The sequence below is a fragment of the Antedon bifida genome, chromosome 6, assembly GCF_963402885.1.
Source record: "Antedon bifida chromosome 6, ecAntBifi1.1, whole genome shotgun sequence".
Taxonomy (NCBI): Eukaryota; Metazoa; Echinodermata; class Crinoidea; order Comatulida; family Antedonidae; genus Antedon; species Antedon bifida.
Window position 1 is genome coordinate 6689677 of NC_136231.1, and position 16573 is coordinate 6706249.

At 34.3% G+C, this 16573-nt stretch overlaps 3 protein-coding genes across 3 annotated transcripts in view; 1 reads left to right on the top strand and 2 right to left on the bottom strand.

Annotated features, from left to right (window-relative positions):
- The window catches only part of LOC144844141 (coiled-coil domain-containing protein 24-like), a 66631-nt gene that overhangs the window by 20926 nt on the left and 29132 nt on the right, over positions 1-16573 (bottom strand). The window lies entirely within an intron of this gene.
- LOC144845007 (uncharacterized) lies at positions 90-7764 on the top strand. The gene is made up of 6 exons (XM_078702122.1): positions 90-259; positions 3116-3167; positions 3557-3676; positions 4619-4932; positions 6771-6843; positions 7382-7764. The coding sequence occupies exons 1-6, from the start codon at positions 236-238 to the stop codon at positions 7558-7560; spliced, it is 762 nt and encodes a 253-aa protein (XP_078558248.1). The 5' UTR covers positions 90-235; the 3' UTR covers positions 7561-7764.
- Positions 9473-12368, bottom strand: LOC144844150 (MAM and LDL-receptor class A domain-containing protein 1-like). Its single transcript, XM_078700899.1, has 6 exons — positions 12221-12368; positions 11431-11473; positions 10867-10914; positions 10338-10717; positions 10001-10067; positions 9473-9606 (listed from the first exon to the last, which is right to left on the bottom strand). The coding sequence occupies exons 1-6, from the start codon at positions 12311-12313 to the stop codon at positions 9599-9601; spliced, it is 639 nt and encodes a 212-aa protein (XP_078557025.1). The 5' UTR covers positions 12314-12368; the 3' UTR covers positions 9473-9598.

The window sequence follows — 16573 nt, forward strand, 5'->3', positions numbered from 1 at the left end:
GTTATTATTCAAAAGCTCACGCAATAAACATTGGGCATTTTGGTATCATTAGCAATAGCATAAAAACAGCCTATCATATAACAAGGTGTTATGGTTCACGTAGTTTATGAATAATGCCCGTGAGATGGTTATTCATCGATGCTGGTACGTTGTAATAAATGTACTGAAACGTAGACACACAAATTACATAAATTATTCAATCGTTTCGTTTCTGCCGATAGTGTACGCATAATTGATGATTATAACAAAGAAGAAAAAGGTTGGATCTTATTTATTAATGATATATAATACTAATATTTCAATATTGCGTGATTACGATAACACTATTTTAATTGGAATATATTGGTTGTGAATATATCATCTGTTTAATCCACTGCGTTGGTTAATAAAGCATTTGGAGTGGTTGGTGCTCAGGCTGTCTATCTGTCCGGTCGTCGTTATGATATAGATAGTAATCTCTGTTGATGATGTCGTTGATCAACTAATCAGAGCGGTTATTCCATTCATGTTCCTGTACTATAATACGCATATCCATCAAGGTCATCATGCTTTATTACTAGTAATAATAGATATTGAATATATTTTATATGTAACGCAAGACCTCCTATATGCCCCACCCCATATAATTGCTTAACGCCTTAGATTGAAATGTCGCTATCCGTTTTAAATGCAATCAGAATTCTCTAACTTTTCCAACGAGGAAGGATTGTGAATTGTTTGAGTTTAAAAAATAGCGTAAAGTTAGGGCGGGATTTGACATTTCACGAGATTGGATCCCCCTTTAACGCAAGTGAGTTGACAAATCACAAGCGAAAGTTTGGATGATCCGTCAAATTTCTTGCGGTGCCATTAATTACGTCCTCTTACGTTGCGTCCAAGCAAGGGATGGAGGGGGGGGGGGGGGCATCAGGGTGGTGGAACAATAACTCTGTAAAAGGGCGTACTATACTATATATATCGGAAGCTTAAATGAATTTAGCATCATTACGCGATCATTGGATAGGCAGTGGCGTAACGGCTATGACCGTTCACTGGCTAAACCCAGGGGGCCCGGAGCTTATAGGGCCCCCTGACTCGCATTGTCCAGAGGAAAACAATTGGCATTAAAATATGTGGAAAAGGCTAAAAACGCTCCAGCGTTGGAGATTCCTAATCCAGGGGCCTCTGGCATGCACGTTACGCCACTGGTTGTAGGTATTTATTGTACCTCATCATTCTCATTACACTCATCTGTATTCTTTTTTTTTATTTACGTTGTCAAGCTCATTTGAAAAGGTCGAGTAACAGCTGCATCTTTTTTTGCTCATATATTTATAACATTAGTTCCGTTTTAAATATTTGTATTCGCTAACCGAATAGTGTCTCCTATCCTTGCTAAATATTGCAATGGATAACGTGGGCTTCAAATTAAAATGCTAAAATTATAGTCATTTGTAGGCCATGCCCTAAAATATACAGATGACCGAATTTGTGGGTGTTAATTTAATCTTCCCTTATTTTTTCTTTTGAATAAACCGGCTAAATTCGGTTAGTCAGTGACGTGCTGTTGACATTTAGTAAAGTATATTTTGCTTTAATTAAAGCATCACCGGTCTAAAAAAACCCATGCCTTGATGAGACTGCCTCTTGACTTTTGAGAAACTCTATCAAGAACTGAGTTTGTCAAAGATGAGGAGGGTATTTTGGTAGTAACATCATTTTTCTTTTTTTTTACATTGTGCTTGGTAACTGAATGTAGGCCTACGCTTTCTAAACATACTTGCAACTGGAAGATCCACTGGGTAATGTTGACATAACATGCATAATGAACAGGTACTCATAGATATTTGCGACGATCGATGACCTAAGAAAATGTTCATGTCAACGCGCATGCGGGGAAGTTGTGATGGTAACTTCTCACTCCATTGTCTTGATAGAGTCTATAGGCCTACAGTTTTGGTGGAGGTCCAGGCGACGACCGACAATCACATGTCGGTTGTTGCAAATCTAAGGCTCACTATTGATAATTGTAATCAACATATCGTTTTGAAGAGTGCCTTCGGTATTATTTTGTTTGTTCTTTTGTTCTTGTAGTTCAACTTGATAATATTGACTGCCAATGTTGACAAAAGGGCTCCAACCAACTATCCTAAATTGTATGACGTCATTACTAAATGTTGAGAAGATATCCGCAACATCCGTGTCCATTATCTCCTAATGTTTCCTCACAAGATAAACTAAATTGATTGTTTTCAATATTTATCCATTTGTTAATTAATACATTAGACTGTATATGCAATAATGTTTTTGTCTTTTGTTTTTTATCTACAAACTATGCATTTGGTGCAGTATTTGCGTGCACGAAATAGATATAAAGATATGAAGAATAATATGGCGCCTATTATCAAAAATAATTCGAGTAAATTTGTGTATTTTGCTATCTCATCCTGTTATGTTCAAGATAAGCTACGCGTACTATATATTGATTCCAGTTTTTCTGGGTTAGTAATCATAATTTAGTTTTTGCAAGTAGTTCATTTAAAATGGCTAAAAAAGTGTTATTATTCGTTGTTTTGGTTATCGCCTGCGATAGTATAAATTGTAAGGATTACCCTAAAAAGGTAGGATCATGTTTATCGTGTTTGATGAGAAAAATCACAGTAGTTGGTAGTTTAATAGCTGAAAACCTTCGTAGAAATGTTAGGCATAAACGTATCTTGACTTTTTGTATAACAGTAGTGAAAATATGTGATGTATTTTTTATCTCTCTTAAAACGCTAATCGTCGTTAGACATTGCACGTCTCACTTGTGTTCGCCACTCAGTACGTTTTTTAGCAAGCATGTGTATAGGTCCGCATGTGAAAAGTTCTGCTTTTATGTTTGCCATCCATGTTGTTTTTGGTCTTCCTTTGGTCTTTTGGTCTTTCTCTGAGCCTCTCTAAGTGCGATCTTAGCTGGTGTGTTTTCATTTAAACAGAGCAGGTGACCATACCATGTCAGCCTTCTTTTCTTTACGTTCTTACTCCACTCAATTTCTCCTGTTCTTTTGTACAAATCTTCATTTTTTATTTTCTCCGGCCACCTTATACCTATTATATAACAAAACCGAAATTCAGGTTTGTTTGTTCTTTGCAGAAGAATAAAAATGTAGTGGGTTTGAGTACGTCGTCCAGTCTTACAGCATCAGGTATGACAATTGAGTACAAGTACAAATCATGTAACAAAATGAATCAATGAATATATTGGGTTTTTTTAAGTAATATAGTTTTACTAGTTGTTATACGTGTTTACTTTTAGAGAATTTTCGAGCAAATCTCATGAGCAAATATTTTATAAGCTCTAAAACAATTCCTTAAAATTGATTAATATACAGCTTCTAGTGGTCTTCATAAGCCTTTGCGGGCTGCGATTACTAATTGAAATACCAACATAATTTGGTAGATAGAACAATTTTCATTTATTGAACGCATTGTGAAAGTGCTACTCTAAGAAGTTCTATCTATAAGAAAATAACACAATTGCTTCAATTTTTTTTCTTTGAGCAAAGGTAACTGTGATATTTCCCTTTGAAAATAGATTTGTACAGTATTGACTGTGGATTTGAACAAGATGAATGCAGTTTTTCTCACGATATTTCAACGGCAGAAGTGGGACCTGTGACATCATATTATTATTGGCGTAGAATTTGTGAAAACAGTAAGTATATTTACGCACTTTCAAAAAATAGAAAAAAAAGTATCGATTATTTTTGTCTATCAAAAATCCCCAAAACATTCCCGGTTTGGCAAGTGTATACCTACATGTATACACCCCAAACGTCACTAAACAGTGTATTTCAGGTTTTCGAAAAAACATTATTATTTCATCGGGAAAATTTGAAAAACTAGATTATAAATAATAAAATAATTCAAGCTGTGTATAAGAATAGAAACAAAACAACAAAGAGACAAACCATTGTTTGCATCATCTCTATATTCTTCGGTTCTTGGTGTTTCTCCTTGTTCGTGTGAATCCTTATTGCAGGTCAAACGAAGCTAGTTATGACAGGGATTTGGTTTAGCAGGTAAACAGCAGCTCCTATAAATATATATATATTGAGCCATATTGGTAGCCTACACTGAACCTCCTCCAGAAAATTGATAGTTCGCTTCTTTGCGTGTTTATAAGAGAATTTATATCGTATTTGTTTGTAATAATCTTATTTGCATAACAACGCACGGCTTGGTATGTCGTGCGTTGTTATGCAAATAAGATTATGCAGGTGTAGTGGGACTGGTGGTTTGTCAGTCATTCGCGGTTAACACGTCACACTGTTAAGTTCTCTACTCGCATTAACATCCCATTTATTATTTTGTGTCTCTTTGATTCAGACCATGGCTTAATTCGGCCTATGTTAATCATAAGACGCATTGACATAAACAGGATAGCCGTCGTCCTTAATTCCATGGACAAGAGAGTCATGGTCGGGGAAAGCCTTGATTCTGTACGTCATGCGTACGATTTTCGGAACTCCTAACTTTAAACACAACCCACCCTTTTCATGTTTGAAATGTGTGTACAGTAAACAAACTCGTTAGAAAGATTAAGTCTATGTTTTTAAAACTTAAATGATGTAAATTGCGTTTTCTAATTGTCTAGCTGCTCCAGGTTGTTCCATGCGAATGGATGCAGATGATTCTGGAAAATGCTCGGTTCAGTCAGCTCTCTTGTCTCCGTGGTTCAGTACAGATTCTGGCGTAGTTAGCATGTGGTACCGAATTCCATCAAAGAACGCAACGGAAAAATCAAAACTGTCAATGTACACACGCATTGATGGTGGTGAGAGAAAGTTGATATATTTAACGAGCAATGAAATGGAAAGACCATGGGTGCCAATGAGCGATGAAGATTTTGAAAGACCATGGGTACCCATGAGCGTAGACGTGGATATGGGTCAGTCAGTGACGTTCAGGGTAATTTTAACAACAGTTTTTAGCCTATTTTCATTTAAAGATGAACAATGAAAATTAAATAAATCAGACTTTGAATATGTGATTTTGTAGTTTTAATAAAATTAATCACTTCCGTAGAAAAAAAAAATGTTTTCATGTATAACATGACAAAATAAATGATTAAATTCAACCAAAATCCATTGGCTGGCAGCCAATTTGACCATTTTTTGCTTTAAATTACAGTTTTTTCAGGTAATACATTTTTTTTTCGATCCAATTTTTGGTCAAAGTGGTAACTATTATGTTACATTAAAATGGCATATTTAAAAAAATTGTGTTAAGAATTATTTTTCAGGAGGACAATACATCTTTAATAGAACCACCACCACACCATCATATTTGTTTGATCGGATGCGTTGTTTTTTATCTAGTTTCAACATGTTTCAACCGTTTCTTTTGCGCCGGAGTTGAGTTCTGTCCGTTTGTTATTCCAGCTCCTGTATAGTTATGGCACGCTCGTGTATGCCGAAACTAGTCTAGTATAGTGTTTATATACAGTACTTTTAAACAAGTTACAGCAAAACAGAGGGCGTCAATTCTCATTTCCGTTACGGTTTTGTACCTAAATTAGTAAATACATAGTATTTAATATGCCGTCTTTATGATATTTATTTTTTGTCATAACAATGTAAAAGTGTCAATTTAAATAGAAGGTTTGCGTGAGATGTTGATATACATAGAACCAGTGCTATGATCATATCATCTTTATTGATATTAATAATAGTTAATGCCATAGAGCGGTTCTTTTTATCTTTAAGATTGGACTTTGTTATATTAAAGTAGAGCATATGTCTACTTCCCATGAAATAATTGCAGTTGTTTTTATCTCTGCTGGAGTATAAATTAAACTTTTCTTAACATTCTGATTACTATTGATATTTATATTTAATGCTAATTCTATTCTGTTTTAAAATGATTCTGTAAACATTGTGTTTATAAAAAAAAAGATTATTTCATGTTATATTACTGGCCAGTGCATATCCATATTTTCAACATTTTCTTTTCTTGAATCATTTACCTGAAGTAGTGTAGAGTTGTAGCTTGGTGGATAAAATGCTTGTCACAAGGTCCATGGTTCAATCCTGGTGCCAGTGTTGTAAATCACGAGCATTTCTACTCCAATCCTCAAATGAGACTTAGGGACTTTAAATTAGTAGGTCATGATGATTTGATTAAATAACTTGAAACTTTGATACTGTATTACTTAAAGTGTATATTAAATAGGTATGTTGCAATAGAACCATTTTAAATATTCGTTTAATTTCTTCTCCTCTTTATCTTTTTGTTTATCAATTCTCTCAGTTCAGCAAATCAGTTTCATCAAAATATTCGTTCCATAATAATAATTAAAACGAAAAAAAAATCTAAAAATCTTTTTAATATCCAATGCCCAACAGAAATATAATTTTTGACCCAAATGCATTGTTTTTGTTTTTGTAACGTAAACATGGCAACCTAATTGCGAGTGAGTGAGTGGCAGAGCGGTTAAGTGTAATACCTAGCCATAACATCGGCAATGGTTCGAGGCTCACTTCCTCCGTCGTTTTGGTGGTTGAACGAGTCTTCTCTATTATAAACCGTAGGCCCAGTTTACACATCTAGCTCATTGGCTCTTTAAAGAACCTAGTACATCTTTCGAGACGAGTAGGAGGTTGCCCCGGCATACTAGTACACACACAGCCTGATCATAACTGGGCCCTATGGGAGAACAGCCGTTGGGGCTACCCGTATAAAGAAATAATAATAATAATACTTGTTTTTTGAGTCAGTAATCATTATTATAAAATTTCTTGTTTCAGTTTGAAATCGTTGGATATATGGAAGACAGTACAGAAGATATTTACATTGATGATTTTGCATTCACCCCAACTTGTACGTATTTATTTTATTTTATTTTCAACTATAGTAGACATATAAACGACGTCACAACTCCTATCATTATCATTAGTGTATTGACTAAAGAGTTTAGGAAAATAAAGGGATGTGAAATTGACGTTACCTATTCAAATAAATAAACAATTAGACGTGACTTCATGGGTCTTGCAAAAACAGAAATAAAAACTTCAGTACAAAATCTTTAGCCGTTATTATACTAGTTGTATTGTCAGCCGATTCTCTGTACTGTGTCTATTTCCGAAGTATCATAGGAATATTTCGAAATACATCATCACATGTGTTGCACGTGAATCTACTGTAGTAGTAACCAACCCTTAACCTAACATTACATGATACAGGCACCATATGTGATACAAATGAGATGCTGTATTACCAAATATTCCTTGATACTTCGGAAATAGATAGTATGTGGAGATACAATGTGCTGAACGATGACTAAATACTGTAAGTAAATTGAAAAGTAATTAAATTTGAAAATATGGATAATAATAAATGTATATTTATTTTATTTTAGCTGGTGCATTTTCATGTAATGGTCAGTCGAATGTGTTTTACGCCGATCCGAATGACTGTAGAAAATACTTTCACTGCGACGGCTACAGGACATGGCATCGTTCTTGTGGGCCTGATACAGTCTTTAATCAAGCCATTTCATCATGCGATTGGCCATATAATGTCCCAGGTTGTGATTAATTCATACGTTAGGGTCTTATTGAAACGTAGTTCCCATTTGGACATAACGCAACGACGTAGACGCAACGCAAGTAAGTTGACCAATCACAAGTAATAGTTCGGATGATCCACCGCGTCGTGATTGGTCAAATTACTTTTTTAGTGCTTATATCCTTATGTTGCGTTCAAGTGGGAACCAAAAGATTCAGTATTTGTTTAACAGTTATTCAATAAATGTTCACGTATACCCTGTTACATCGACTAGTTTATTATTATTATTATTTGTTGGCATCTGTGTTTGTAAAGCTCTGTCTACACTAAACTTTATGTGACAAAACAATGGGATGTGCCCATATGGACGTTATGATGTCAAATCACTACCATATTTGAACATATCACTACCATATTTGGGCACATCACACTTTTTTTGTCAAACTAGTTTGTGCTTAAGGTTGTTATTGTAATGATTGACTGTATTATCATTATATTTAAAAGTGTAAAAACAAGGTTTACTTTCCGGACATTTTTATTGTTGATCATTACGAGGATGAAGATGGCAGTCTGTGTCATTTTGCACTAACACCGAAACACGTAAGATAATATATATATATATGGACATTTGGATCACGAGAACAGGCTTACGGAAAGTTGGTGGATGAAAGTAATGAAAATAATTGACGATAGGCGAATGTGTTAAGAACAGAATTAGTTCACTTTATAAGAATGGATGATCTCTGCTTATCCGTTGCGAATTTTATATGGTCTTCTTCAACTCCACACACACATACTGTGTTTTATATTACCAAATTGTAATCGAATCGATCATCAACATTTCCCGTTTAAACCTACAAATGCGAACTTTCTGGATCCACCACGCGGTTTGTGAAAAGAATCGTCATTATTACATGTATATAACGACGACGAGGATAACTTTTAGTACAATTGATTCTTTTAGCATATGCAATTTATCACTTGTTAGTCCTAATCAATAGTTTGATATTTATCTTCATAATGTCATTACAGATGCAGGTATATACATAGCAACAAACAACTTTGACATTCAAAGTGTCATGGCGTCGTTGGTTTCCATAGTGATTAACAAAAAAATAATAATCACCGTGCTTATGTTCAAGATTGGTGACATTTACTTTCCCAGCTGCCTTATCACATTCATAAATGATTTATATGGATGAGGGTGACGTTAATATGGTTTACAAAAATACACATTTCCGTCATGGCCTAACATGGTGCTAAGAGCCAATTTGTAATGTTAGAAGATATGTACAATTCAACTTTATTAATTTATGTAAATTTGATGCATTCTTTTAAGGAAGGTATATAAACCAAAAGAACAATCAATTTTGACAAGGGCAAATGAAAAGATATAATTAACCGGTTGGCGTCTGTTTTTAACATTAAAAATAATTCGTAGCACCTGTATTTAAAATGAGAATTATTTCGCGACTCCTTCTGTTTGATAGCTGACGAAACATATATCAGATTGTTATCAATTATGTTGCAAAGTTCATATTTTAGAAAAAAACCACCAATATGACCTTTATACTCGGAGCTTTCGAGAATTACAAAAAAAATCCATTATAATTATTTTGCATGTATACGTTATGCTTTGAGTCTACTCATAACATACAATTCGGACGTCATTGTCCTGCCAGACAAGGGCATTTCTAGTGTATAAAAACAATTTTTATCTAGGCGATACGTTATATTCAAATTACGCCCTATTATTTGTTCTTTAAAAACATCTCGGTAAAAGTAGAGACATCATCATCATCAATATCATCATCACGTTGTCATTATTTCGACTTTTACACTCGTCTTAATTCGCTGTCATCCCGTCCAGTATTCGTTATACTTCATCTAGTTCGGAATAACATTATTTTAATGTAAATAACCACATTTCACACATAAACAATTAAATTGCAACATCTATTTAATATACATTTCAAAACAGTTTGAAAAACTGGAACGTATAATCAGATTTGAAAGATGACGTACTCTTCAACTGACAATGGTGGTAATGCTGCATTATTCATTTCAGTTAATAAGCTAAAAAAAAAATAATAAAGACATTTCGAATAATTATTAATAAAGATAGTTGGTTTAATTACATCCGCCACCAGGTTGCATTCAGCGGGAGATATAATTATAATGTTTAATAGGTTTCGTTGAATAGTGGTCTACTTTGAGCTTTTGTTAGATACGTATATTTAATACTGTAATCATATTTGATGGCAGGAACCAATTAAATTTTCAAGGTGAAAGAATAAAAAAAAACAACGTTTTAATTTTATAGCTTATGTGCAATAATTCACAAGATTTGTGACGTAGGAGATACATTAACTTGGAAGGTCAAAAGCTAAATGGTTGTTATAATTATTATAACAACTGAAAATATAAGTTGTTACTGACGCTAAAATATTGGAAAGTTAATACAACTTACGAGTCCAAACCATATCATCGATGGTGACATCACTTCCTGATGATCCAATGATGCCCTCAAAAAGGAACTGTAAAAATCATGTATGTTTATTTAGTGACATTTTACAATCGGTGCCAAATTTATATTGTTAAGTAGCTTTCATTATCTTCGTTAGCACCGCTATCATCATCGTCTTAACATTCAAAGAAGACTATTACCGTAGGCCTACACGGACGTTTCGCGATGGACGACGATGGATGTATAAGCCGACTGACTGCGCATTTGGTCAACAGGACGGCGGAATGTCCTGTCGGAGAAATGACCGTCGGTGAAATGTCAGGTCGGCATTAAAGATTACCTGAAACGAGTTGTAGTATGAAATGCCAACGTTAACTTCTACCCAACCGTCTCCACTTGGACCGGTATACGTAAAGAACGTCTGTCTTGGCATACCCGTTGGTAAAAGATCGATCTTCAATTGAGTTGGTTTCTGCCGTTTTGAGTCATCAGCAGTGTGGATATAGAACCGTAGATTTCCACCGGATGCCGGTATGAGCCCTGTCGTCTTGAACATGGCATTATCCTTAGGGCTTTGACCATTGCCGTTGATAGTAAAAGAGTAGCCATATCCCGTTGTGTGGTCGTAGTCGCGGTTTCTTTTCCAGTCGAAAACATCACCAGCAATGTTCTGATCAAACCCACAGTCATTCAATTCGAAATTGCAACTCGGTTTTCCAGCTGTGTGAAAATATTAAAATGGAGGTTCTTTAAAATGCACCCCAAGATCTTTCAACAATTTTTTTTCATTTTTTTTTTTATAAAGAACGTTTTTTTTCTAATATTGTTAGCCTATATGTTTAAACCTTATACACAATTCACATGCTTACCTGCTACGGATACTTGTCCCTCCGCAGGTGCATTATCGGAGCCAGGATCTTAGTAAATGTTAGTAGAAATGAAAATTTAAAAAAATAAATTAAAATAGTTAAACCGTTCACAACAAAATGTGTTTATGATGTTGATACAGATGATGATGATAATATAATGACTACATTTTGTTTGCTAAGTTAACAAGCATTTTCTACTTGGCAATTAGCCTACAGATATAAATTGCTGCACTTTAAGACATAATAGCAAAGATGGCCCGATGACTGTAATATCTTTAGCTTTCCTAATAAGGCAATCCGTTCATAGAAAACAAAAACAATATCCAACAATCTCTCGTAAAAACCTTTTATTTTTTAAGTTTAATGACCAAGATCAACATATTATAAATTGAAGAAAAAGATGGGACAATAAAGATGAAAATTGTAAAAAAAATCATCAAGATAAAAAATAAAACTAAGTCTAATTTTGAGTTCAATGTATTTTAAAGGAATGAAGTTATCGTAAATATGGATACCAATAATGGAGCAAAGAGCAATGAGGCATTGCTGATTGAATTCGTTTACCTTCAAAAGTCGTGAAAAACACACGTTCTTTATTCTGTGTAACCTAAACAAAATAATTAATAGCCAATTAAGATCAATATTGTCTATAATTAATAGAATTGTATGCTAATATATTATTCAGAATTTTATAATGTAAACAATAAATTGAATAAAAGTGTTTATTCTTTGCGTATTGCGGTGCTTCATTGGCGACCTTTCGTTCAGGGACGATATAGACGAAAGAAGACGTTAAATCGATCCGATAATGAACGGCTGTGGGAGGTGGCTTATACGCATGCGTAGATGCATTTTGTATAATTTACCGTATCTTGTCTGCCGCCTCAAAAGCTCGCTATATCGGCTCTCTAAGCCAACTCGTAGCCGGAAATGTGTTGCAACCACAAACTGTCGACAACAACGGTTTTTTTTAAACATGCTCTAAGCTTGGTTCCCACTAGAGACGCAACGCAAGACGTAATTATTTGATCAATTATTACAAGCGATGGGATTATTCGAACAGCGCTCGTCATTGGTCCGGTTGCGTTGCGTCTACGTCCTTGCGTTATGTCTCTAGTGGGAACCAAGCTAGAGCATGCTTTTTTTTGTTTTTTAAACCCATTGTTGTCGACAGTTTATGGTGACATGTGCTAATTTCCGACTACTGTGCGAGAATGTTAGACATTTTGTAACACAGATTTGAACGAAAACTGTATTCCTTTTGCAACGTTGAGACACCTTGAATGATGGGCATTTACTCATCAAACTTTAGATTATTACGCCAATAATAATAATGATAATTAACGAAACTTACTACTCCGTACGGCCTTCTAATAGCGTCTCCTCTAACAATGGCGCATGAAAGTGCCACAGCAAACAGCAGTATGTATGATACCATTTTGAACATTGATATAACAATTCATTGGTTTTTGCGTGTGTCGAAGTTTTATAAAGAATTTATACTAGCCACCATATGTTCAGTCTGATTGTCTTATCAATGCAAACAATGTGAAGATAACAAAAACAATTGATTGATAGACACAATAATTAATATCAAATATAAACATTTGCATAAGTTTCTGGAGACGTGTCGATGACATCAAGAAAGTGCCCAATTGCCTGGTCAATTATGATTTTCCATCGATTCAATAATTGCCCGATATTTCTATTGATTGATACGGTACACAACACAAGTCGATATCGATTCATTTTGTTATGGCCTAGCATGGCCGGAATAACATTCAGTGGCGCAGGCCGATGTGCGGTAGTTTAAGCGTGGTTCCCACTAGCGACGCAACGTAACGCTACGACGTATTGACGAAAAGTGCAGTATTGCGTAATCACAAGTGGGAACCGACGACGCAACAATGCTGCAAACATCGCAGGTTTGATTTCACAAAGGCGGAGGAAAACGCAATTATTATTTCCATACGTTTAATGACATAGTACAGTCTTTATGCTGATCCTGAAACTTTAGAATATGGAAAAGATCAAGATCGAAAGTAGGCTGATCTAAAAAAATAAGAGGAGGCCTCGGTTGGGAGAGCCAGGCAGGGCTTCTAGAAAAGGCTTTTAAAAATAAATATGACATCAAAAAATCCTGAATCCACACTTGTTTAATTCAATTTTGAAGACCTATCGTACAATAAAGGTAAACATATGATCTACTGTAGATATACATGTGTACTGTATTACTAAATCAAGAAAACTCGTAATTTGAAATAAGCCCCATCACAACTTAGCCTTGATATCTTGTTCTTGTTGACGTCATTGCCCCCATTTGTAGTTGTTAATTGTAATTATATAATCATTCAATGGCTTTCAATATCTAATCTTCATCACGCTAAGTGTTGAAGATTTGCGGAGAAATATCAATTATATAAATTAGCAAATGATAAAAGAGATCACTTTGATTTGCAAGGCTTAATTTCCAACAAGCTTGCGATTAGAAACTTTTACGCTGGTAAGACTCGACACCAAGACTACATTACAAAACAGAGCACAGCGTATGACGACTACAAACCAATGCGAGTCTCAACTCACGGCTACTAGTACTACACGTGTATTTTAAAATGAAATGTATTTAGCGATTGATACAGATTTAACGTGTCGTTCTACCGAATCTGTATTCACATTTTTTTTCTTCAAATATTTAACACTAACATATGACTATATTTAATTTACGATAAATAATAATAATGTCACAATTTACTTATTTATATTACAATCCCTTCTTAATCCCTCCCTGTAATGATAATTAATTTTTTAATAAAGTATTACAGTCAAATACCAAGGTTAAAGTACAGTAATATCAATTAATATTTACACACATATATAGCTGTAAAGGCCTGAGTATACATTACTAGGACGATAATTAGCGAGGGTAAATAGAAACAAAATAAATTAGAAGGGTTTTCATTGATACTGCATGAAATGAAAATGATTTTTGGTATACACACCTGAGCCAAAAACTTGGACTTCACATAGCTGGACAGGTGAATCCGTATTACTGACCCTCAAATACCTGCCACTGACTGACGAGCATGATCTTTCAATCATTGGACCCTTGTAAATATCATCATTGAAGGTAAAAGGTGTACCGCATTGAACGCATGAAGAGGGCCACACAAGACCATTGGGGGAACACCACAGGTGATGGGCTTAAGATCAGAGGTATGATTGTTACATAAGTACACTGAAATCTATTTGATAAGTAATTTTTTAAAAGTTTAAGATCAACACCACGGAGTTTTAAAATTAAAAATACGACCATCAATTTTAGCTTGGGCAAGAAGATTGCGTCGTTTTAGGGTAAGATCCTCTTGAATAGTATCCCAGAGCCTTCCTGCGTACTGTTATAAAGTGTCTTCGACTTCTATATGAAGTAAAAAACTATTGGCCTAGGTCGATGTGCTTTATCATTCTTTCGTCCTGTTCGTTGAGATGTCGTGTAAGTTGATGTTTACTTGCAGCTTGTTGCTTCTTGCTAATTTGCATACTATTTCATCAGTGTTTTCTTTGTCAGATTCTGGTATTCCAAAAATTACTGCGTGAATATTGCTCTAGATCATCAACTGAGTAGTTTATATTATGCATTTCATTTTTGATCATCTACAAGGATCTGATGGACTCAAAATCATTGGTTAAATCCGCTATTTTGATTTCACAGACAAATAGCCTTAAACATGATCCAATCTATCTATAATTGACTGAAGGATTTTCTTAACCTTTTTGTTGAGTTACTAAATGTCTCATTTGAAAACGTATCCAAAATTAGCTTATTATTAAGTTCAGCCATTGACGGTCCATTAAAATCTTTTTTGATGTTATCTTCAATGAGTGAAAGCATATCTTGGCTGTTCATGAATTCCGACAAAGTCGAGAGAGCTTGTTTGGACTGCCGTGTAGACGGGCCAGTTTAGTCGGAAGTTTCCTTCGAGTTAGATGCCATGAGGTTAGTATTTACACACAAACTCTACTTGTTTTGTAGGCTAAATCACAGTTTAGTTTCGTACTCAGTAAGACCTGTTAATTTCACACAAGATATGATGAATTGAGACCCGTTTGAGATTTAATGCCGTTTAAATCATTACAGAATGAGCATTGTTGGCGTACACGTTCAAACTGTATCTATGAAAACATCGCATACATTTTTGTAATCTGCGTGCAAAGCATGAACAAAACTGTTCCATACAGGGATAGATAATATCATTATAAAATAAATATATATACTTTCAGACATAGAGGAAACGCTACAAACTTGAACCTCTTGAAAATAAAAAAAAACTTCAGTCTAATAAATCGAGCATTCAAGAACACACTCTTATAAACTAGTCTAGGACCTGGGTCAGATTTGCATACACAATATGCTACCCATTGCTACCCAACTTGTATTGACACTTTTTAATTATGAAGCTAATTGTATGGAAAATGTGCATATTTTGATTATTTTTATATATAAAATGAATATTTGGTAGCGTAATTGTTATGTTTATTTATATAATATTAAATAATTTAAGTGTTTGGAAAAACTATTTTGTATCAAATAAAAAGCCCATAAAATATTCTATCTATTGCTACCCAACTTGTATTAAAAATCTGTAATTATGATGCTAATTTTGTTAAAAATGTGCATATTTTATTATTTTTTTTACTAAAATGAGTATATTAACTAGTGTAAATTTATTTTGGTTTATTTATAATATTAAATAATTCAAGTGTTCTTTTGGTGTCAAATTGTTCAGAATATACATATTTATATTCGGTCTAGCACAACTTTTAGCGAAAAAATGACCGGAAATGCTTTTACTGACCTTTGACCCAAAAATGACCACACATTTTTAACCTTCGATCCCGGATAGCGAATTTGGCACACATTCCATGTTGTTCGTTGGGGTCAAATTATCCTATAACAGTTGAGATATTCTCTCCTAAATTAAATGCATACAAATCTGACCCAGGTCCTAGACTAAACGGAGATAATTCACAGCGTACGATCGTTTGCGCATGACGACTATTAAGGCTAGTCTCCACTCACGGCTACTAGTACTACCCGTGTAATTAAATCAACGAGGCGAGAGCCGAGTTGATATATATCCTTTCATCATTCACCATTATTTGTACCATTACACGAATATAAGACATTCATTATTTGTTTGTATAACATCTAAATAGATCCCTGTCATTTAAATCAAATAAATAAAAGGTAGGCCTTAGCCAAGGCCTACATTTGATTCACATTGATTGAAACAGTAACATTTTGTTTTTAAGAATTATATTAAATATTATTATTTATATGAATTTTACTGTTAGTGTTAATTATGTCAACGAAGGACCAAAAATGTCTAGGCCTAGCAAAGCTAAAACGACTAAGCCTAATACTAGGCCTAGGCTGAAAGACAGCAATACGAAACTTCGACAGGCAACTGTAACTCATTTAAGCTAATTATGTTTTTTCCAACGATTCCACGTCAAAATTCTAAACAGATCTAAAGTTAATTTAAATGGTCTAAATTTGGTCTAAATTAGTACATATATATCTCTCAAAAAATGTACTTCCATCGTGAAACCAGTCATAACAATAACATTTGCAACGAAAGTACAAAATAGGTGGCGCTGTTGTATTTCAAAAGCAATAGTATAAACAAAATATTTTCAAAACGCGAAC

Coding starts and splice junctions, on each gene's coding strand:
- LOC144845007 (XM_078702122.1), top strand. CDS start 236: ATGATTATAACAAAGAAGAAAAAG. Junction 3,677..4,618: donor GCGTAGAATTTGTGAAAACA/GTAAGTATATTT, acceptor CTAATTGTCTAG/CTGCTCCAGGTTGTTCCATG. Junction 4,933..6,770: donor GTCAGTCAGTGACGTTCAGG/GTAATTTTAACA, acceptor TTCTTGTTTCAG/TTTGAAATCGTTGGATATAT.
- LOC144844150 (XM_078700899.1), bottom strand. CDS start 12,313: ATGTTCAAAATGGTATCATACATACTGCTGTTTGCTGTGGCACTTTCA. Junction 10,718..10,866: donor GGGACAAGTATCCGTAGCAG/GTAAGCATGTGA, acceptor ATTTTCACACAG/CTGGAAAACCGAGTTGCAAT. Junction 10,068..10,337: donor CATACTACAACTCGTTTCAG/GTAATCTTTAAT, acceptor TGATTTTTACAG/TTCCTTTTTGAGGGCATCAT.